Raw genomic sequence first — 22,119 nt, 5'->3', positions numbered from 1 at the left:
TCCTACATGTAGGCAGTGTTCTAGGTTCTGGGGATATATAGTGGGAAATAAAAGAGACAAAAATCATTTTTCTTTGTAGAACATGCATTGTAGTGGGAGCCAAATCATAAACCAGGCAAAGGATAGAATATGTGTAAAATATGTGAGACAATGATCTTCAAGAAGAAGAAAAAATAAAGCACAAAGGATATGAAATATTAGAGAGAGGACAGGTGTCTTTTAGACAGAATAGGACAGGGAATGCTTCTCTGTGACTATGACTTTCAACTTCATTTTAATTCAACAATGTATAGCTGTGTTGCTTCTAACTAGGGGACTCTCAGTAGTCCAGCCCTATCCCCATGACATAGCATAAACCCTCTGCCCAACTAAGATATCTAAGTTTCCACTCTACCCCATCTCAGCCTAAGTGACAAGTCATCCTTCATCCTGCCAAACACACCTAAATATCACCTCTACCTGAATCCACCTGGGATGGGATGCCTGGGTGGCTCAGTTGGTTAAGTGGCTACCTTTGGCTCAGGTCATGATCCCAGCATCCTGGGATCGAGTCCCACATCGGGATCCTTGCTTGGCGGGGAGCCTGATTCTCCCTCTGCCTCTGCCTGCTACTCTGTCTGCCTGTGCTCGCTCTCGCGCGCTTTCTCTCTCTCCCTCTGACAATAAATAAAATCTTAAAAAAAAAAAAAAGAAAAAAAAAGCATTTAAAAAAATAAATAAATAAAATAAATCCACCTGGGATAACAAAGGATTCTTCTTTGGGCTTTCAATGTCTTATGCTTACCTGGTGATGTAACTGTCTGTCTGTCCACCATTTCAAATACAAACACGTACAATTAAGAATACAATCATGGGGGCGCCTGGGTGGCTCAGTCAGTTAAGCATCCAACTCTTGATTCCACCTCAGGTCATGACCCCAGGGTCCTGGGATCACGCCTTGCGTGGGGCTCTGTGCTCAGTACGGAGTCTGCTTAGCTCTCTCTCCCTCTGCCCTTTCCCTCTAAAATAATAAATCATTAAAAAAAAAAAAAGAATATAATCATGGCTACAATTACTATGTGTAGAGACTATGCAGACATTATTTTATTGACTCTTACATATTTTATTTATTTGGAAAGCCTTTGAAGATTTTTGGTAACTTCTCCAGGGCTAACACTCAGAAAGTGGCAGAGCCAAGGTTCAGACTTCTGGAGAGCGCATGTTTGAGGGCTTGTTCTTTCTCTGAACCCGGCTGTCTAGCAATACAGTAAAAACACACATCGGACAAGGTGAGGGTGTATGTGAAGCTCTGAAAACCCAATCACTCCAAAACTGGCTCTGCCCTTGAGCATGACCTCAGCCTGCGTCGTGCATCATCCTGACTCACAGGAGGGTCTTTTAAAGAGTGAGGATGTTCTTAAGCAACTAATGCTCCTGAGCCAGTTCCTGGGGAGAAACTCAGCAATGAAGTGGTTTCAAGCTGCATGTGGAAGAGTGTGCACAGAGATAAAACACCGGAGAGCACCGGCGGGCACCTTGATACGGATCTTCCCCACACTCATCCTGACTTATAAGCTGACGCAGTCACCTGAAATGTAGTTTTGGCTCCGCTACCGCCCAAGAGCCTCAAAGGCTAAGCTACAGTATTTGGGGAGCAATGTTCTTGAAGGGGAAATACGTATGATTGGAAATGTTTGCGACAATGTCTTCAGGAAATAAGTTTAACTCCGATTTAACAACTGTTTGTGAACTGCCCAGGGTAAAGGAGGGAGAAAGAGCTAATTCACAAAAACAGTCGTAAAGACTCAGGAGCATTTTGGCCATTCCAAAATCTTCGGGTTCACTACCAACATTTCTGTGATTCAAAGTCAAAGGAATTGCTCGAATATTTACGAACTCACAATCGATGTTAAACGTCTGGCTGTTTGCTTTTATCTCTATTACTTAATTTAAAGAAGGAGTTAAAGTTAGTTATCAGGCTCCTACGAATCTAGAACAAATGCCAATTTAATTACTTTTTCTATTCAGACAAGTATGGAAAGTTCTCCTGGGCATTGCATGTTCGGTTATTTATATTAAATAAAATACTATCACACTGGTACTTCTATAAAGAAATAACTAATACACAAGGTGAGAAAACATTCACCAGTTACACACGGATGTACGTGCTGTGCTTGTAGATCCAGAGCTGCCTATGGCAGAAAAAGACTTGCCTGAGGGCAGGCTAAAGTTCTAAACATCCAGGAAGTAGGACTTTATGGACTCTGCACTCCATATTCAGTAACTCCTTTTTCAAAAAAAAAAAAAAGATTAAAGATTTTATTGTTTATTTTTTTTAAAGATTTTATTTTTAAGTAATCTATACACCTGACGTGGGGCTTGAACTCACAACACTGAGATCAAAAGTCGCTTGTTCCACTGACTGAGCTAGCCAGGCAACCCCGTACTCAACAACTCTGAAGTGCAAATGATGGTTTAAACAGTAGGCAGCTAGTTACTAAAATGTGATAGGCTATGGTGGGTAAAATTATGGCCTTGGAAATCCCCAACTTGATCCAAGCTCAGAATTTTTCCTATTTCAGTAACATTGTTTTATTAACCCTTCTAGGTCCCAGTTTCTGTATTTACAAAATAAACAAAAAGACATAATGCTGGTCAAGAAGCCCATATTCAAAGTCCACTGGGCCAGGTGTGTCTGGAAATTCAGAAGTTTTCACATTTCGAAACATATGAAGGCACATAAACTGTATGGTAAGCAGCACCGTGAGCAGAGTCTGGGTAGCACCCTGTGGTCAAGCACATTAACATTTCCCCCAAGAAGTACATCAACAGTCACAGTAATGAGATGCATCATGACTATAAACAGCCTCAAGTCAGTTCTGCTACCTGAGTTCGTAACAGGCATACAAAAAAAAAAAAAAAAAAAATCTTTCAGAGATGTTTATAGTTTAGACATATGAAAAAAAAAGGTGTGTAGATGTATTACATATTGTTTGTATGTGTGTGTGTGTGTGTGTGTGTGTGTGTAGAGAGAGAGAGAGAGACATTACATACATTCATATGCACGGAAATGGGTGGAAAGCTATTGTTAGAATCAAATAAGATTGTGCCCACAAAGTGCTCTTATATTAGTGGCCAATACCTAATACACACTCCACACTGGCCAGAGTGTGAGCTCCTTGAAGGCAGAGATCATGGAGTTGTTTACTGATACACTCCCATAGAAAGGGCTTCATAAATATTGAGAGATTCATCCTATCTTCTCCTCCAGGTTTCCTTTGTCCAAGTAGACTAACTATATGAAATGAGAAAACATAATCTTTGGAGACTCTCAATTTGCTTTGCCAGACAATGAGATAGAAGCAGGAATGCACTCAGAAGTTCCCAGGAAAACACAAAGAGTTAACCTGGGTCTTAAAGATGAATATTCATTCTCATTCTATTTTCTTCTTAATCACTGCTTTTGGGAAATAAGTACTGTTGGGCATGATTCACTTCTTAATCGGACTTAGGAAAATCAACCATTGGCAGGCTTATAATTGGAATTCCACCTATGATGACCATGTGTGACGCTTATGAACATTTCTGAGGGAAAAACATGTATTGTCTTCAATAACCAACGGTGTCATTCTGGAAAACACTTATCTACACAAGGAACATTTGTCTAACCTGCCAACAACAACAAAACAAATGGAAATCCACCCGCAGACACAAGGCACGCATGGCACTGTCTGAAATTCTGATTGTGTACGTTTGATCCCATCTGACACTGAATGAACTAGTTTCCTCTAGCAAATGTTACTGAATTATAGCACAAAGCACTGTGAACCATCCACCAAGAATTTCCCTCTCTCCATCCTTGGTTAATGGCGGAAACAACAAACCCACCACAAAACTGAAACAAAAAAGGAGAAAAAGCTACCTGCAACTAGAGAGACGTGGCCTCAAAACAAAACAAAACGAGTAACATCTTGGGAATTGAGATCGTACAAATTCAAACTGAGCAAAAAGGTATACCTCTTCCAAACACTTAAGCTAGAGAAAAAGTTCGGCGTGCAGACTTCTTGTACAAAATGAGAGAGAGAAGCGTATTTGCACGTGCATTCTATGGGTATTCCTGTACCCAATGGGGTGGAAGTGGTGGGGGAGACCAGCCTTCACCAGGAGAGCAGTCTGTGCACATTTAAAACTGTTATGCTGGGATTATCCATGTTCCTGAGGAAACCGATAGGTAACTAACCATCTGGCCTAAAGAACTACAGCTGTGTGCCAACCATCCTGACAAGTCTGATGTTCAGGATCTAAAGAGGAGAAACAGATCCTGAAAGTGGGATCTGAAAAGCTTAGCTTACCCGGCCAACGAGAATCGGTTCAGGTCCAGAAAACTCTTCCAGGACAAACATTTGATTCCAAACCCAGCCTCTCTTGGAGCGGTTCAAAATCCGCTGTTCTTCAGTCAGCCTGTTTAGTTCCAAAGGGGATCCACCCATTAAAACTTGAGACTGATTCATTGGAGCCATGTAAATGCAAGGGGGAAGAGTAATCCATAATATTATTAGTGGAGTCCAGAGATCCAAGAGCATTTCCGCTAGCCGTTCTGGCATGGTCCCACCAGTTAAGCAAATCACCACGAAAATGAGACAATTACTTTTTTTGCCTCCGGTCTGCAGCCATCCAATTCATCATGCAGTGTGGACCATTTACTTACAGCTCTGCCACGCATTTATAGCACAGGAAACAGACATCGTCTAAGCCGCTCTTCTAAGACGACCATCCATTGGCGTTCCTTTTCCTTGAAACTGCCTGCGGAAACAAAGAGAGAGAGAGCTCAAGGTCCAGGGCAACAGGTCTTCGAACACAATCACTGCCTTTTAAAAGCACCTAACTGGACCACAGCAGACATTTCCCAAACTCTTTGAGTTTAAGAAAGGGGATCTGAGGAGTCAGAAGGAATAGATCCTCTTATTTTTTTAAGCTCTACGTAGATGTTAGTATTTATTTTGTATCGACGTTGCTTATCACAAACTACTTATGCAACAGAAGTTTTTTCCCTTCCTCCCACCTTCCTTCCCTCTTGTCTCTCACCAACCCTCGCTTATTTTTTTTGTAATGCAAGTTGGGGCATGTGCAACATAGTACATAGAAGAGACTGAACGCTCCTTCCTTTCTTCCTTCCTCCCTCCTTTCCTCTCTCTCTCTGCTGATTTAAAGGTTAGTCCTAGTTCATTCTATGCTGAGTTCATTCTATGAAGAAACTAGCCTCTAATGGGCAATTTTTTTTTTTTTTAATTTACACATGAGAATGGGAAAGGAAATTTCCCATTTTTACAGTCTTAGCTGCCACAGGACATCAGAAGGGACGGTCCAGTTCAGGGTGCAGAATGCAATTCTCTGCCAGGATGCTAATAATGAGTGAATTAAATTAGAATGTTCCCAGAGAGAAATTCTGTAATGTCCGGCATGTATGCTATAATCAGGACGGTGTCAGGGCTCCCATTCTAAATGTACAGTTGGACAGGAGATTTAAATTATGAAAAGCTCCTTTGGGAATGAAATATGGTAAAAACACAATTTTCAATTGAGGGGATTCAGAAAGGGATGGGCAAAAAATTCCCCATTACCTGAGGTGTCAAATACATTTTTTTGCTTACCTTCAGCGTGGCGAAATGTGTTTCTTCCCTCTCAAAAAAAATTATTTTTAAAGAAATAATGTTCACTGCAGATCCCAGAGAGAAGCCTTGCCGAATTAGATTAAATGGGAAAATAATTCCTCAAAACACCATCGGGATTGGTCTGGCTTAGGGAATTCGTAATGGGGTACGGAACCTTTCACCCCTAGGTCCCTGGTTCCATTCTGGCTCAGAATGGGAAAGCAAGAAAGTCATTAACAGTGGCTGGGCCAGTGAGTGGCCTTCGTGAAGCCAGCTGAAATGGCAGACTCGCGTTCTGCTGTGAACACAGGCTATATCTGATGGAACAAGATGGCCAGAGGAATCACCGGCTTGTCACCTTTAGCTGGGGCCCAGCTCCCACTCGAGGACTATTTAGCTTAAGGGGCCCCACCCTGATGAGTGCCTAGGGGAACCATTGCAGACAGCAGCTGTTTTGTAGACTGGAGAGAAGAAAAGCTTTCCATAGGAAACCAGCTAGGGGAAAACAAGAGCCCAAGAACAATGTCTTCTACTTGCCCTGGAACTGCAGCACACCAAGGGAAGACCAGCTTTCCTGGAAAGCAGATTTCCATCAAGACCGCCTCTCCGTGCCAGTGTTGAGAGCAGACCTTTGCAGGCTTCAGATTTAAAACAAAATGTCAAAGTTCTCAATAAAACTACCTCCAAGTATTAGTATCTTTCTGAATTGCCAAACCACTTATTTATTTAACCAGCATCTACCGCACAGGCATCGATTATCCTGCCCTCTCCTAGACATGCGCCCGGGGTAGTGCTGGGGAGCACTGTCGTAGGCTCCGGACTCCACTGGGGAGGCAGAGAAGCCTGGGTTTGAACTCTAGCTCCCCACAACTTGCCGTCTCTGTCATGGCGGATGGAATACTCAAGTTCTATGAACTTCAGTCTTCTCCACTGCAAAATGGCAGTAATAATTCCTCTAGGCAGGAGAATGAGTCAGAATCAACCATCTTACAAAGTGGCAGGAACCCACAGAAAGTGCTCACTGAACTGGGGTTCCTGTGATTGTTTTTTAAGGGAGGCCATGAAGGTGTTATTGATGTGGTCCCTGTCCCTGGGAGACTTTGGTAAAAAAAAGTCAAATGAAAGAGCAGAGGGTTCAGCTGTGTGACCTCTAAAGGAGGAGTGACAAAGGGCACTCAAAACCTTCCAGAGGGTGAGATGTGGGAGGGTATAGGTGGGGCTGGGGAGGAAGGGGAGACTGATCCTGTCCACGTAGCCTCAGCCTATATACTTCTCGAGAAAAAGGGCACAGAGTCTCTCCAAATTCACCTTCTGCATGAAGGCCATCCCTGAATGCTTAAAAGCCACACATGCCCTTCTCTTAGACCGAGTGCTACAAAGACGAGAAGCCTGAGCGGTTTGTGAGTTTCCTCCAGCATTAGCCTGCCTGGGGACTGAATTTTAGTTAAAGAACTGCACTTAGCAGTTTCATATCTGGGGGACAACCACCAACAATAACAGCAACAACTATAATAATACCTAACTGGTTTATTTTGAGGATGAAAAGAGGTAATCTTGTTAAAGCAATTAGGAAAGGCTAGAATGTACAGTTATTTTTAAATTGTGCCAAATACTGTGAAAGTATATTCAGGCATCTGCTCTGTTGATAATGATTCTGGGATAAGAAAACCTAATCCCATTTTAAACACATAATAGACACTTCCTTGATAGAAGCCACCAAAGGGGCACCCAGGACAGAATGTGACATGAACCTACCAGAATCAGGTGAAAAGTGATAAAAACCCAATTATACAAGTAATTGTATACAATAGCTTTGTTAGTTAGAAAGGATGTATTAATAAAGGAATATATGCATAGCCAAAAATAGTACCCATTAACACAATATCTTACAGTTAGACAAAGTTTACTGTGCCTCACACTGTTTTGTTCAAAACTGAGGCACGGAAGTATTAAAGGACTTGCCCACCCCACCCCACCCCCCAAAAAAACCCATGTCCAGGAAGGAGCAGACCATTACTTGACCGTAGGTAATCTAACTTCAAAATTCTTTCTTAACATAACCCCTTCTCTCATTATATAAGTATTTGATGCGTGTATAATGACTGTCAGGGACTAGAGAGGGTCAAACAGGCCAATGCTCTTCTCTTCAGGAAACCAAAAGGCTAATGGGTACACACTAAGAAATAGAGACAATATTTACTGAAATACAGCCTGAGAAGGGTTAGGGAAATACACAGTGATAGGTATGCCACTCATCTTGGTAGCATTAAAGAAGGCTTCCTGGAGGAAGAGGCATCTGAATGTTGAGGAAGAATTACCCAACTGGGGAGCAGGTAGGTGTAAAAGGGCATTTAGGTCAAGCAATGAACAAGATATAAGACCACCAATTAATCCAGGACCTCAGCATTACTTGCTACATCTTCTAAGCACCTGCTTGCTACCCACCAAATGCATAACTACTCATGGTTTCCACAGAGTACCTGTCAATTAGGGTACCCTCTTTTCTGCCAGTTCTTTGTGACGAGAAGAGCATGTTTGATTTCTCTAAGACATGGGGGAGCAGAAATATGTGCCATCCCATGGACAGGGTATGGGAGACAAATGAGTGATATTCTAATCCAGGTCTACATTTTTCAGAGAAAGTAGGAATGATTTGGTCAGTGTCCTGCAGACGGTGACAGAACTCTGGGAAGAAGTTATCCCTACTCTATAGAAACCTTTCTTCATCCATACTGATCATTTCCGCCACCCTCCCCAACACAGAATTTCTAGTGCCCTCCAATACCCACCCCCGAGACTTTGCCAATTTTTTTTTTTTAATATAAAGATTATTTATTTATTTATTCGATAGAGAGAGATCACAACTAGGCAGAGAGGCAGGCGGTGGGTGGGGGGGTAACAGAGAGAGACCCAGGACCTGAGCCGAAGACAGAGGCTTAACCCACTAAGCCACCTAGGTGCCCCCAGACTTTGCCAAATTCTTAAGTCACTTGTACTATTACTTGAATTTTATTTAAACAGCCCTAGTTATTTTTTTAGTATCTATTTTAAAATGGAAAACCAATATTGTTTGTTAGAAAAAGATTAACAGTGAACACTTAGGAAGTGTTTGGATAATATTAAATCATCAACTCACACACATACATATGTAGGCCTATGGCAAATCACCAGGAAAGACTATGTGTGTGTATGTGTGTATATATGTGTGTGCATATATACACACACACATAGTTGTGTATAAATATACACATACATGTGTGCATATATTCATTATATACATTATATGAATACATATTCATATACACACACATTATACGAATACACACAGCTATGCATGTATCTACACCTCCTCTTCAAAATAACCATAATGTAAATATTATTATTTTATTATCATCATTCCCATTTTAGGGATACACAAACTAAAGCACAGAGAGATTATTATTTTAAATAATGTTTTATTTGCACTTAACTAACTAAATACTATCAAAGCCCGAGGTCATTTCTCTGTTAAAAGGGAAGGCCAGCAACAGTTAGACACAAGGGTATGCTGTTAAATATTTAAGTGGCTCTCAGAAAGAAAAATAAAGAATCCTTGATTTTCCATTTCCATAATGTAAATACTTCCTCCAATTTTAAGCTCTCACTGTGGCCGCTAACAAGTTCTGGCAGTTCCTGAAACTTTTAACAATCAGCTCCGGTAACCCTCATTAAGAGTCCCTTCCTTGGCTCCCCGCCCTGGGGGTGCTTCTCAAACTATAATATGCATACAAATCACCTGGCGATTTGCTAAAACACAGATTAGGACCCAGTAAATCCAGGGCGAAGCAGGTGACTTTGTATTGCTAATCCTGTCTCCCGTGAGGGCAGATACTGTGGGTTTGAGAATCACTGTTTGAGAAGCCTGGGGTTTGAGCAAATAAGATCACTTCCCAACTCTGACCTTTTCCTTAAAATAACAAAGGATTTACTGATGTGATACCAAGTCATTTCCTCCACGCCCACGCACTGCTGACCATCCCTGTGGCAGAGGAGGACATACATACATCAGACTTTGAGAACCCCTGCCCCGGTGGTGTGAATGAGTAGAAAGGATTTTGCATGATGTCATAACACCCCCCCGCCAAGCACACACACCCCCGTACAAACTTTTTTTTTTTTTAAGATTTTATTTATTTATTTGACAGAGATCACAAGTAGGCGGGGAGGCAGGCAGAGAGAGAGAGAGGAGGAAGCAGGTTCCCCAGCTGAGCAGAGAGCCCAATGCAGGCTAGATCCCAGGACCTTGGGATCATGACCTGAGCCGAAGACAGAGGCTTTAACCCACTGAGCCACCCAGGCGCCCCTCCCCTGTACACCTCTATGCATATGGATTGGTGAAACTGTCCCACTAACTGGACTGTTCCCATGCACATACACGCTATCAGTGGGTGGTGAGACTTGGCCTTCATGTCAGCAAAGGATGCCTTGGAGAGCCCACCTGGAGACAAATGAGATTCTGCCGTGCCCGTTAGAACCATACTATTCATACTGCTTGCACCGCGCCATAGGCGAAGCTAACGTCCTCTCTGGGGATCAGAAAACAGCTTTACAGGAATTCCTGAGATGCAACCAAATGTTATGTCCCTGTTATCAGAATTAATAAACATTGTGAACAGTAACTACACACATAAACTGCTTAACTCTACGCAAGGAAGAAGACATTGAGCAAGGTTGTAAAGCTTGGGTAAAAAAAAAAAATCAATGTATTTTTAGATTTTCCAACCACAGTATGTATGTCTGGCCAAGCAATCCACTTCATTATAATGTTGCTGCATTGATTTACACCCAGATAGTGAGATGAAGAGATTTTACAGCCTCTCTGGAATTCTTACAAGTAAAAAAGTCTTTAGACTTTTCCCCCTAAGAAAATACCTTCTCTTGGGTAAGAGACTTGCAGTCTGCCTTTTCATTCATACACGCATTTTAGAGATAGTTCTAATTACAGCCTGGATCTTACTCTGCTGACCCCAACATTTTTTTAAGGTGAACTAGCTCAATGCTCAGATATGTTAAGTTATTATGCAAAAAATACATCACACCATCGATTTTGTAAATAACGTAAATTAAAGTTCCAAATGGTAAGCCACACGCTGATAGGTGAAGTCAAAAATAAAAATGGGCTTTTACAGACACTTTAGGATTCAATCCAGCAGATTATTGTGGTTGACAGGAAATTATGCTTTTATTATCCACTGAGCTTAGCGGCCACAATATTTCACAGAAGCAAAAATGACACACAGCACCAGAGAGTTTCTATTAAAAATGTTTCTGACCTTGAATTTAGAACCATTAGCAGGCGGCTTCAAAACAGGTAAATGCACATTGAATTCAAAGTGGTGTTTCAGAAACACAGACGGCTACCCGATTCAGTGTGTGGCCCAGGCAATTCACGCCAAGCTCTGGATGACGAGAACAGAACAGGCAGGGATATATTTGGGTTTTAGAGAGGGATGATTCTTGCATGTGTCCAAATACAATTCAAGAGAATTCTCTTTTCTAAAGCCTTCAGAATTCCCTGAGCAGATTCCCTTGGCAGACAGAGTAGGATTCTAGATTTGTTGTTTATCTGTATTCATCTCCCCATCAGCCACAGCCCTCTGGTCATTTTCCCTTGGTATCATACCATATCCTTAATCCTGATATTTATCTATCCAAAAGCATATATCATTTGCTTATTTTGCCACCCAGAATACCCGCCAAATTCATTCTGCTCTGTTACTGACACGCTACTCTTTCTCTAAAGAAAAAAAAGTTTCACAATCATTGGTTACCCTTGCAAAAATAAATGCTGTCTCCTTTTCAAGGGGTCAGAACTTGTTCTCCACTTAGAAGCTGGTCTATTTGTTATAGAAATTTCAGCTTGGGATGACCAGGTCTGTGACTACGATAAGGCCACTTTTCTAGTGTTATAGACCCCGGCCTTAATTCATAAAAACTTTCTTGAAATCATAAAGTTAAGATGTTGAAGATATGATTCTTTTCTGTCAGACTCTTAAGGCAGAACTGGATTGAGATCGTCTCAAAAGATGAACAGAAGTCCCATGATTGTTGATTAAAGTCCCTTGTTGGTTAAAGACACACTAGTGCCACGAAGTGATTTTTCAGGACCAATCTAAATCCCTTCTTCTCCATTTGAAAGACACATCCTTTGCTGTCTTTAAATCATCTGTTCAAAACTTAACAGTCAGAGACCTAAGGAGTGAAAACAATGGGCTTGCCCTTTGTTGGAAAAGGGCATCATGAGGATGTGACCACCAATGGATCAGAGAGCTGGCCCAGGGGTTCAAAGTCTTCTTACCTACTCCCCTGTCCTTGGAACTACATGCTACCCACTCTGGAGTCACTTCAAGAACTCAGCGTTGAGGACGTAAGGGATTGTTGCGACCACCTGGACTGAACACATGACTGAACCCCATGGAGATGGCTATATAATATCTTAAGATTCGGGGTGCCTGGGTGGCTCAGTTGGTTAAGCATCTGCCTTCAGTCCAGGTCATGACCCCAGGTTCTGGAATCAAGCCCCATGTCGGGCTCCCTGCTCAGGAGGGTGTCTGCTTCTCCCTCTCCCTCTGCCTCTCCCCCAGCTTATGCTTTTCTCTCTCTCTTTCTGTCAAATAAACAAATAAAATCTTTAAAAAATAAATAAAATCTTAAGAATCTAGCAGGGAGCTGTGGAGATCCACTCATCTTGGGACAACCTGAGAGAAAGCCTCATATGTGAGTTCCCTCGGGTATTAGAACTGCCACCTACCCGTCGGGACTGTTCTGCTTTCTTTGGTCACTCCTTGCCCTTTGTGTACAGAGACCAGTTTCAGAGTTCATTCTGGGCACCCCCAAGGTTGTGAACCAAAATGCTTTAAATCACAGTAACCAACAGAAATCATCCTTACCCTTGCCGATTAGTAAGAGAGCTGAACAAGGGAAGCTCCATGACACAGAGGTTGAAAACATTGAGTGTGGAGTCAAAAGTAGTTTGAATCACTGTTTTGTTTTTTTTTTAGATTTTATTTATTCGACAGAGACAGCAAGAGTGGGACTACAAGCAGGGGGAGAAGCAGAGGGAAAGGGAGAAGCAGGCTTACTGCTGAGCAGGGAGCCCAACGTGGGGCTCGATCCCAAGACCCTGAGATCATGACCTGAGCGGAAGGTAGACGCTTAACGACTGAGCCGCCCAGGTGCCCCTGAATCACTGTCCTTTAATTCATAAGATATGGGGAAATGTATCTCAATTGTGGCTGATGAGGGAACTGATGCTCTGGGTTTCATACTCTCTAACTTGAGGGATTGTGGAAAAATTAGAGCATATAAAGCTCTATCAATGTGCAGTAATAGCCACCATTTATTGAATATTCCATGTGCTTTACAAAGACTCGATTTTTTAAATACTTCATTTCAATTTTTTGCTGTGTATATCAGTGGGGGAAATCCCAGCATTCTATTTAGACAAGCAAATAAAAGAATTTCCCATTCTTCTTTAAAAAAAAAAAAGAGAGAGAGAGAGAGAGAGAAAGGAACCATGTTGGATATGAATTAAACATTTTATAAATAGTTTTTCCTACCCACAGCTAACACACAATTAGTGACTTCATAGTTCTATTAAGCTTCTAAAGGGCAGTATTTTTATCCCTTTCCCAAGAGCCAACCATGTCTGCTCTTTCCATTGAACACAGGGCATTGTCTTTCACTATTTTCTGCTGAGAGGACAACACACAAGCATTAAACTCACTTGATAAATACTCAGTGAAAAACGCAGCCTGCTACATCGTATTGTATAATTGCACTACAACCCAATTTTAACCACTCCATGGCAAACATTTCATTGGCCAGGTACTTTTACAAAAAAAAAAAAAAAAAAAAAAAAAAAAAAATCTGTTGCATTTCATAATCATCTACCTTATGAGAATGGCCCAAGTGGGGAGGCCCTATTAACTCAAAGATGAGCCCAAAATGATTTCTGCACACTATTCAGAAATTTGCTAAGAAGATAATGCTAAGCAGAGACTAGGTTCAGATAGTGTCTTCTCCCAAAAGTATTCAACAAAGGTTTTCCATTTATTTCAGTAAATGTTGGCATTACTGATGATGGCTAAAAATCAAAAGCTCTCCCTTTGCTTACATAATGGGGAAATGGTTAAAATCAGTTATATCATATAACCAAGACTATAGGGTCTGTAATACTGGACCTGAAATGCAGCCAAGTATCCCAGCATAATAAGTCAAGATTCTGTCAATTAGATCATACCGTGTAGGAACCACCCTTATGAGCGCACCTTACGGTCATTCTTTCATGTTTAAAAGATTTATAGCTTGATAACCACCCACTGACACTATTACCATGAACTATGGACACAGATGATGGAATGGGTACCAGCAATCATTTGACAAAAATAATACTGAGATATAATGTAGAATGCTTAGGTCCTGAAATTAATCAAAGTGCTTATACGGATTCTAAGTATACTATCTTCAGTATACTCTCCTACATATTATACTAGGAATATCATCTTCACCCACTACATTTTAGTGAAATTCAAAAATAAGACAAACACAAGTATGTGTTACCATTCTAATCAAAATAGGTACAAATTAACTTTTTCATATTTTTGAGCATCCCCAACATGAAGAAGGAAATACTTGACAGAGAAAATTAAATTGTTTGTCAAGCTGAAATAGCCATAGAGAAATAAGGAGGAGAATGTGTCCTTGTAATCTTTATATCAAATTCTGGAGATGAATTTGCATGCGTAAGAAAAGCATTCCCTTATGACATTTCTACCACTGCTTCATCTACTTATGTTATCTGTGTCATATCAGGAATCAAATAATCATATTTTATACATTAATCCATCTAAAAAGAAGCAATGCATGGAAAATGTTACATTATAACATGTAATAATACATGGATGTGCTATAACATTCTCATTTAATGACATCTATAGAATAAGATTCCACTTACTACCCCTTTGCAATATATTCAACATGCTTAAAATATGAATAAATACATCCACAGAAAGACCTTACCACGGATAATATATTCTTTTCGTCTGTGTACATGTGAGCGCCAGGAGTCCTGCTGATAACTCAGCAGAGAGGAGTATAGAATTATCTTCTAAGATGTTCTGACTTGCAGTTCACATGAGGTTTACATGAACTGTTCCATTGAAATATAAAATATACTAAAGAGAGGCAAAGAGGGAGGGAGAGAAGGAGCAAAGAAGGAAAAGTCCTTCCCTCGGTTATTTTCTACATCTCCAGCAAGGGGAAGGTATGGACATGGAGTTACACATGTGACACTTCCATAATTTAGAGTATTCTCCCCAATAAAACACAACTTGCATCCCACACAGTTTAATAGCATTCTTGATGTAAGTCTAGTCTTGAAGGCATTCTCCTTTTTACAAAGCTGAATTACGCTTTTATGTTCCCATAGCATTTAACAAGTGACTTCGAGGGAGGAAAAAATATGCTTTGTGGAACGTGAAAAACTTGATTTAAAAAAAGAGAAAAGTACTATCTAAAGATCAACTTAGGACAATTTTTCCAATTTCTGTAGAGAAAATCAAGGCAGTCAGTCACCATACCAGACTTTGGATATCATCCCACCCTAGCCTTTAGTGAAAATCTAGTAAAGGGAGAGGGGGCAGTCTTTGCTAACTGTCGACGCATTAAATAAATGTATACTTAGCACTAACTCTGGGCTTAGCCTCAACTAACCATCATTTTAGCATGTCTTTGGCAGAGAGGGTAGGGAAGTTTGAAGGTTCTCAACCCAAGTGTTATTCTTCTATGATGCTTTCCAAAGAGATACAGAAAACCACATCTATATATTTCTAAATAGCAACAGAACTTAAAAAATAACAAGACTTCTAAAAGCAAGAAAGTGGAGGATATTTATGATAAGGAAGAGCATATGCCATTTAAAACTCAGGAAATAAAAGCTTGGGACACGACAGAGAAAGGAAACAGTATTGGTCCTATTGCTTTGCCATGAAGTGGCATTGGGAGATTTAGCTAGAGGCAGTACACAGGAGAAGCAGCTGAATGGCATCCCTTGAACTTATTTCTTTTCTGACCTTTTGAAGTTGCCAGGTTCAACTAATTTTCTCCTCATGGTTATATCTGAAGCCGGTTCCAGAGGCAAGAACCAACAGTCATCAGAAATATATTGCTCATCACAACTTTCTATGGGAATTAAGTGAGAGAAGACTAATAGCTCTTTGGTTAAGGCCCACCAGTTCAGAGGACAACCTTGTTCCATCACAATATTGTTCTATTTCACAAATATAAAATTATGGGATTCTGGTGAAAAAAATTCCAGCACTGCATTTTTTTTTTTTTTTTAAAGACACTGGCCAATGTACAAATTTAAGAAGCCAGGAGGGGAAAATCAAATAATCCAGGGCAGATGAAATGGCAAATGGATCATGATAAAACTCTCAGACTTGACCCATTAAATGAGTGAGTTGTCTAGGTATGTTTTGAAGTTTTGTAGAAGTAAATTTCCTGTATCTGTGTGCATGTGTGTTCATATCTGTGGAGGAGTGTGGACCACAAACAAAATAGAGCAACGAAGACTGGCCGTGGTTTAATTCTGACACTGTGGGTGTTGTATAATACACCAAAGTTAGGAGTCTCTTCCTAAACTGAAAAGCAAAATTAGTCCATGTCAGCTGTGAACGCAACAGTGCTGAAAACAAAACCAAACCCCCCAAAATTGTGCTTTTTCCTGTTTCTCTGAATAACTTTGTAAGCAATATCAAACGACTGAAGCCACCATCAGCGGCATCACTGAGCACAACATTTTCAAAAGAAAGTCTTAAGACTTTAGACTACATCCATAATTAAAAGGCTATTCTGATTATGCCCGTTCCTTGATTTGTCAAACATAGAACTTTGCTGATGGACCAGAAAAATGTGATGGGAAATATAAACCGAATGTCATTTTATCCCTGAAAATTGCTTCTGGTTTTGCATGGAAAATTTGCTCAGATTGGGATGCTGATGAAGCCGGAGGTGTGTCACCTTGAGTAGGAGAAGGAAGGATTTTTTTTTTTCTTAAAGTATTAATTTACTTATAAGGTTTTCTGAACAGTTGGTGAAGCATTGATTCCAACTTTTCTCTACACGAGCGTTCCTTTCTCCTCACCAATGAACAAGGAGAGGAACCAGGAGAGCAAAACCCTAAAGTACAAATTCTTGAATAGAATCTTTATACCCTCATTCTTTGGAGTTTCCCTGCTTTGCTCCAAAATCCGACATTCTCTGCTAGCCAGGAGTATCAGACCTTAAATTTGTGCACAGTTTACAAGGAAATGTTGTGTCATGAGTACGCTCAAACAACAGCCTTTACAAATGCTGCCTCACGTGCTCTGTTCCACCCTGCTGAGTATGTTTTATGGGTTATTTGTTTTTACACTGAGCATACCACCATTGGCTAAAGTGTGCCCAGTACTGATCTAAGGTGTTGCGTTAGAAGAATTGTCTGGACAGAGTTCTACGTGATGCCCCAATAAAGTTACTTTCAGGTTGAAGACCTCCTTTCCTTTAGAGTTGATATGTGTAAAGCAAGCAAATGGAGCTGCTAATCCAGCGAGGGCTGCTGTAAAATTGTTCAGCAAAACTCGTAATCCCTTCAAGAACTCAAAAAATGCATCCTAGGCACCAAAAATGCAGTGGAAAAAAAAAAAAAAGGTAAGTGGCTTGCATAGAGAGATTTACCCAAATGAAATCTTGAGAGTTTGGGGAGACTGTGGATTATAAAGCAGAAGTGATTTATAATAGTAATAATAATTGGAAATACAAGATCCAGGTTGCCGGAGAGAAAGAGTAAAAGTTTAAATGACAGCATTACAGCACAAATTTCTGAGAACATTAGCCAGCGTCTCTAAAATATATGGCCCATTTGTGATGGTCACAGGATACCCTGACACTCATTTGGCTGGTGGGGGTGGGGGGAGGGAATGGAATGAAGAAGATGAACTGCACTGGGCAACCCTCAATAAAGCAATCCCTGGAGTTGCTGGAGAAGCTTTTCTCTGTTTTCAGAGAAAATAGAGTCTAAGCGCTCTTCAGAGTCCAGGAAAAAAAAAAAAAATATATATATATATATATATACACCAAAGGTGGTTTAAAATCCTGCAACAGCTCTAGCATGAAGTGACCATGTAATGGGGATCTTCAAATCTGCTAAAGCAGAATTCTAGATTATTATTATGAGCATTATTTTTTAATAAGAGGGATAGAACTAGAATTTCTTTCAGCCACAGAGCTCAAGGAAGTGGAAAACATGTCTGGACAGGATGATTATGGAGAACTCCCTTTGAGAGGGGGGAAAAACGTAGCCCTTAGAGAACATCCTTCAAAGGTATCAGCCCTCTCAATAAAATTCTCTCCCTCTCTGTGTTACACATCACACACACGCACACACACACACACGCACACACGCACACCAGATAAAAACGCCTGCAAAACTGGACACAGCTGATGAAAGGCAACAGCAGGGCAGAAATCTCAGTTGTGTTGAGCCTGAAAGACAGGGCTCATTTTGCATGCAGTGAGGTACAGCGGCGAGGTTGAATGCATGGAAAATCCCACTCTCAAATCTTACATAAATATCTCTTTCGCACATATAGTTTTCCAGTTGAAAAGCTCCCAAAATGAAGCCGGAGGTGACAGCCCCGGGGGGGTTGTTAACCACTGAGATGGCTGTCAGGAGCACTGTGAAGAGGACCGGCGCTTCACAGCGGCCCCAACCCGACCCCGGTCCGTGCTCTCTGCTGGGCGACGGTACCCGACCCGAGAGGGCAGAGCTCCCGCATACCTCCTCCGAAGCCCCCGCCTTCCCGCCGTCAGCCCGCGAACCGTGCGGAGCCAGGTGAAAGCAAGCAGCCGGCTGATCTGATTAGCAGCCCGGGCGCGCTAAGGGACGGTCGGATCGTGCCTCTTAAAGAGGAAACTCTTGTGGAATCTTCAGGAAGGGGCGGTAAAGTTGCAAGGACCTTGTCTTCCTCGCGCTGGCTTGGTTATAAGCTCTGTTCTTTAACTGGACCCGAAGTGAGCAGCTGCCAGCCTGGGTTTCCATTACGGACTAATGTTGCGCGTTTGCAACAATAAACAATTAATGCTGTTTGATTTCTTACAACGAGCAGCCCAAGCAAACAGCTGCCATCTCCGCTCGCGGAGGCAAACGGCTAGCCCTCCACGAGCCGCCGCCTCAGGGCCTGCGGGGAAGGGTCAACGATAGCAAAACTTTGAGGCTTTTACCAGATTGGGTGGGAAACGCTTTGGTCTTGGAGAGACGGAAAGCGCAGGAAACTGTGGGTACCTGTTGGCATCCGCGTTGGCGGCGGCAGCTGTTCACCGTCTCCCTGCCTTGCTTGGAACCTGGGAGAAGGGGAGTGGGTCCCTTACGAACCTGTTACGCGCTGGCAAAGCCCAGGCGACAGCCCTCTCTGCCGGCAAGGGGTGCGGCCCGTCCCCCGCAAGGGCTCGCAGATAGGGAGCGGGGAGATGCCAGACCGCGCAGCTGCCCGCTCAGCCGGCGCTGGCAGAGACGGTACGGAGTCCCCGGCTCAGGGGGCCTCGGTGGGGGCTGCCTCGCTGGCTCGCAAAGGACACCGCTTGTGGGGTCCTGCCTGGGTTCGGGCCAGCGTCTCGGCGACTGCGAGAGCCAGCAAGTTTGCAGCGGGCACCACGCCTCGCCAGCTGGAGCAGCCACTTGTGGGAAAGCCTCGCGCTGGGGCTCTCGCTGCTGGGTCGCGCGGCCCGCAGCCCCCAGGCGGGGGTCGCCCTCCCTGTCCTCGGGGATCGCGAGATACACCAAAGCAGCAAAGGGGCAACCAGGCCCCTTCGCCTCCTTTCCTCTCGGGCTCGCACCCTCCTCAGTACCAGCGGCGGGTGTTTCCCATTCACCGCACGGACCCCGCAGTGAAGGCGCGCGGCTGCAGCGTCGCCTGCCTGCCTGGCGAGGCGGCGAAATCGCCAGGCGACCGCAGAGAGGGAGACCCACTGAGAAACTAAAGACGCACAGCCTGCTTGCTACTCCCTAGAATCTACTGTCAGGAGCAGTTTGCCAAATCATCAGGCAGAGCCCGGAGGTGGCCCCGTCAGCTGTGCATACCAAGAAAGAAGGCGCAGCTCACCCCCACGCCTGGGCTTGGACCCCGCGTCCACCATGGGGGCGGCAGGGGGGAGGCGGGGGTGGGTAAGAGACTCGCGAGGTGTCCGAAGGGGTAGGGGGATTCTTAAAGGAAACGGTCCTTTCGGGGTCCTCGGCGCTTGGAGGAAAACGAGGGGCAGGGGGAACCACTTACTCTTGAGGGTCTCCGCGCTGGCGAATGCCAAGCCTCCTGGCTCACAAACGGCGGCAGGGGCTCGGGGTCGACTCCCGAGAGCGGCGAGCACCGAGCGGTTCCCGCGCGCTGGGCAGACGCCTCCGGATTCCGTTCATGCCTCTCGGAGCTGCCGGGCTCGGTGTGGAGACGCGGGTCGGGCGCGCTGGGCTCGGGGTGTCCGCAGCCCGAAGTGCAGCGAGCGGGTGAGTGCGCGGGACCGTCTGTGCACAGACCGGCGCCGGCGGAGGAGATCCGAGGAAGCAAGGAGATTCCGAATAAATCCACTAATTGTGGGCTGAGCGCTCCAGCGTGCGAGCCCGCCTGCCTGCCAAATGTAACTGTGAAGTGATGTGGAAAAGTGAGCCGGGTGCCTCCCCTGACGGATCTCATTGGGCAGAGCGCAGAGGCAGGTCTACCACTTGGAAATTCATGTAAGCAGTCTCCCCCCGCCTTCCCGCCCCCTCCCTGCCTTCCCCCTCGGCTGCCGCGCGCTTGCTCGCTCTTCCCCGCTCCAAGTGGGCGCCCAACTTTTCGCTCCTGGCTCCCGAGCACGCCCCGCGCGTCTCCGCCGCCAGAGCCCCGGCTGAAGATGCGCCCTTCCGTGCCGCGCGCGCAGCCCGCGGAGGGCCGAGCTCTGGGAGGAGAGAGCTGGCAGCTGATCAAAGGCGAGCGGAGGAGGTACCCGCGAGCTGCCTCTCCCGAGTCTCACCTGAGCCCTGGGGCTCGCGTTGCCTCGAAAAGCGTTTCAGGGACCCACAACCGTTTTCCGTGGGCGGAAGAGGACGCGGCAGGGCGAAGGGGTGCGCGTGAGCCGCTTACCTCGTAATTCCGAGAGCCTCTTGCGGACCGAGTGGGGTGCTTGGCAGACCGCTGCCTACTACTCGGAGGCTACGGCTCAGAGGTGGCCGTGCCGTGGTCTTGCGGGTGGAGCGCGTTGCTGGCATCCCCTGGCTTCCACTCCTTCAGGGAAATGGGATTGGGGAGGGCACAGGGGCAGCCAGGAAGGGCGCGCAGTAAGTAGGCATGGAAAGAACAGCAGAACTTGCTTGGGAAATAAAGGAAGCGATTGCTAGAAGACTCTTCTCAGTGTGCCCTGGCCTCCAGATCTGCTCGCAGGCACCATTTTTTCAGTTCCTCTGCCACCACTAAGAGGTGCCCTGTCTGTGGTCTGTGGCCCCTTCAAGCCCTCTGATGGACTCCACACAGGTCTTGAGAAATGGCTATCCTGGGCAGAACCAGTACAGGAAGGAGGGATCATAAATTAGGAGATCCTGGTTTGTTTTCTTCTCACCTGTAAAGGCTAACACATAGCAATATTCAGCCAGTATGATCATCCTTTGATAAAATTAGTGAAAAATAAAAGGAACTAATCCTTTTTTGTTTTGTTTGGTTGAACTGTCCTCCACAGGCTCCCGTGATCTAGTCCATGCCCTGTGCACCTGAGGTGAGCTCTGGGGAAAGGTTTTACTATGTGGGGACAGAGCCGAAACAGAGGGGGAAAGGGCGCAGAGAACCAGAAGCAAGGTCTGTAGAGCTTGTACTGTCTGGCTCAAATTAATGAGACAGAGTGAACAGAATGAGAAAATAGGCACAATATGCTTATAATGTTCTATGCAGATTTGACATTTTTTGTGTGTGTTGCATCTAACATCCCATTGTGAAATGCTTAAAAGAATATTGACTATAGGTCTCATGTCTGTTTCACATTCTAAGGGCAAAAAAAAACTTTGTGAATTATTTCAGAGAGGGAGAGGTGAAGACAACCAGGAGGTATCTCCCACCCCCCCCCCCCCCCCCCTCCATGGCAGAAAGCAACTCTTCATTCTCGGATTGTGTCTGCTTGTAGGGTGTTCAGGAGTTGGCTAATTCTATCTTGGAAAAAGGAAAAAAGGAACAGCAGTCAAACCTCAATCATATTATAACTACTGCTAGGCCAGGAAATCCCAAGTGGAAAAAAGAAATAGATCATATTTTGGGTTGTGCTTAAGTCATTCATTTGCAGTTTGAACAAATGTCCATGCCTTTCCTTGGGGAACTTTCTTAAATTTATGAGAACTAAAAAAAGTTTTGTGTTACTGAAGGCTGGAAACCGTCACAACTAACAAACTCATCTCAAA

The 22,119-nt window shown here is 43.8% G+C and overlaps 1 protein-coding gene across 1 annotated transcript in view; it reads right to left on the bottom strand.

Annotated features, from left to right (window-relative positions):
• Positions 1 to 20,415, bottom strand: part of CDH8 (cadherin 8) — a 371,685-nt gene extending 351,270 nt beyond the window's left edge. Inside the window, exons 1-2 of the mRNA XM_032854312.1 lie at positions 19,982 to 20,415; positions 4,332 to 4,782 (exon numbers count right to left, since the gene is read on the bottom strand). Of these exons, the coding sequence (XP_032710203.1) occupies positions 4,332 to 4,583 (252 nt within the window). The 5' untranslated portion in view covers positions 4,584 to 4,782; positions 19,982 to 20,415. The remainder of the gene's footprint in view (positions 1 to 4,331; positions 4,783 to 19,981) is intronic.
• Positions 20,416 to 22,119: the final 1,704 nt, after the last annotated feature.

This window comes from Lontra canadensis, unplaced genomic scaffold (genome assembly GCF_010015895.1).
Source record: "Lontra canadensis isolate GAN:19392208 unplaced genomic scaffold, GSC_riverotter_1.0 scaffold8, whole genome shotgun sequence".
Lineage (NCBI taxonomy): Eukaryota > Metazoa > Chordata > Mammalia > Carnivora > Mustelidae > Lontra > Lontra canadensis.
This window is presented reverse-complemented; position numbering and strand designations above follow the sequence as displayed.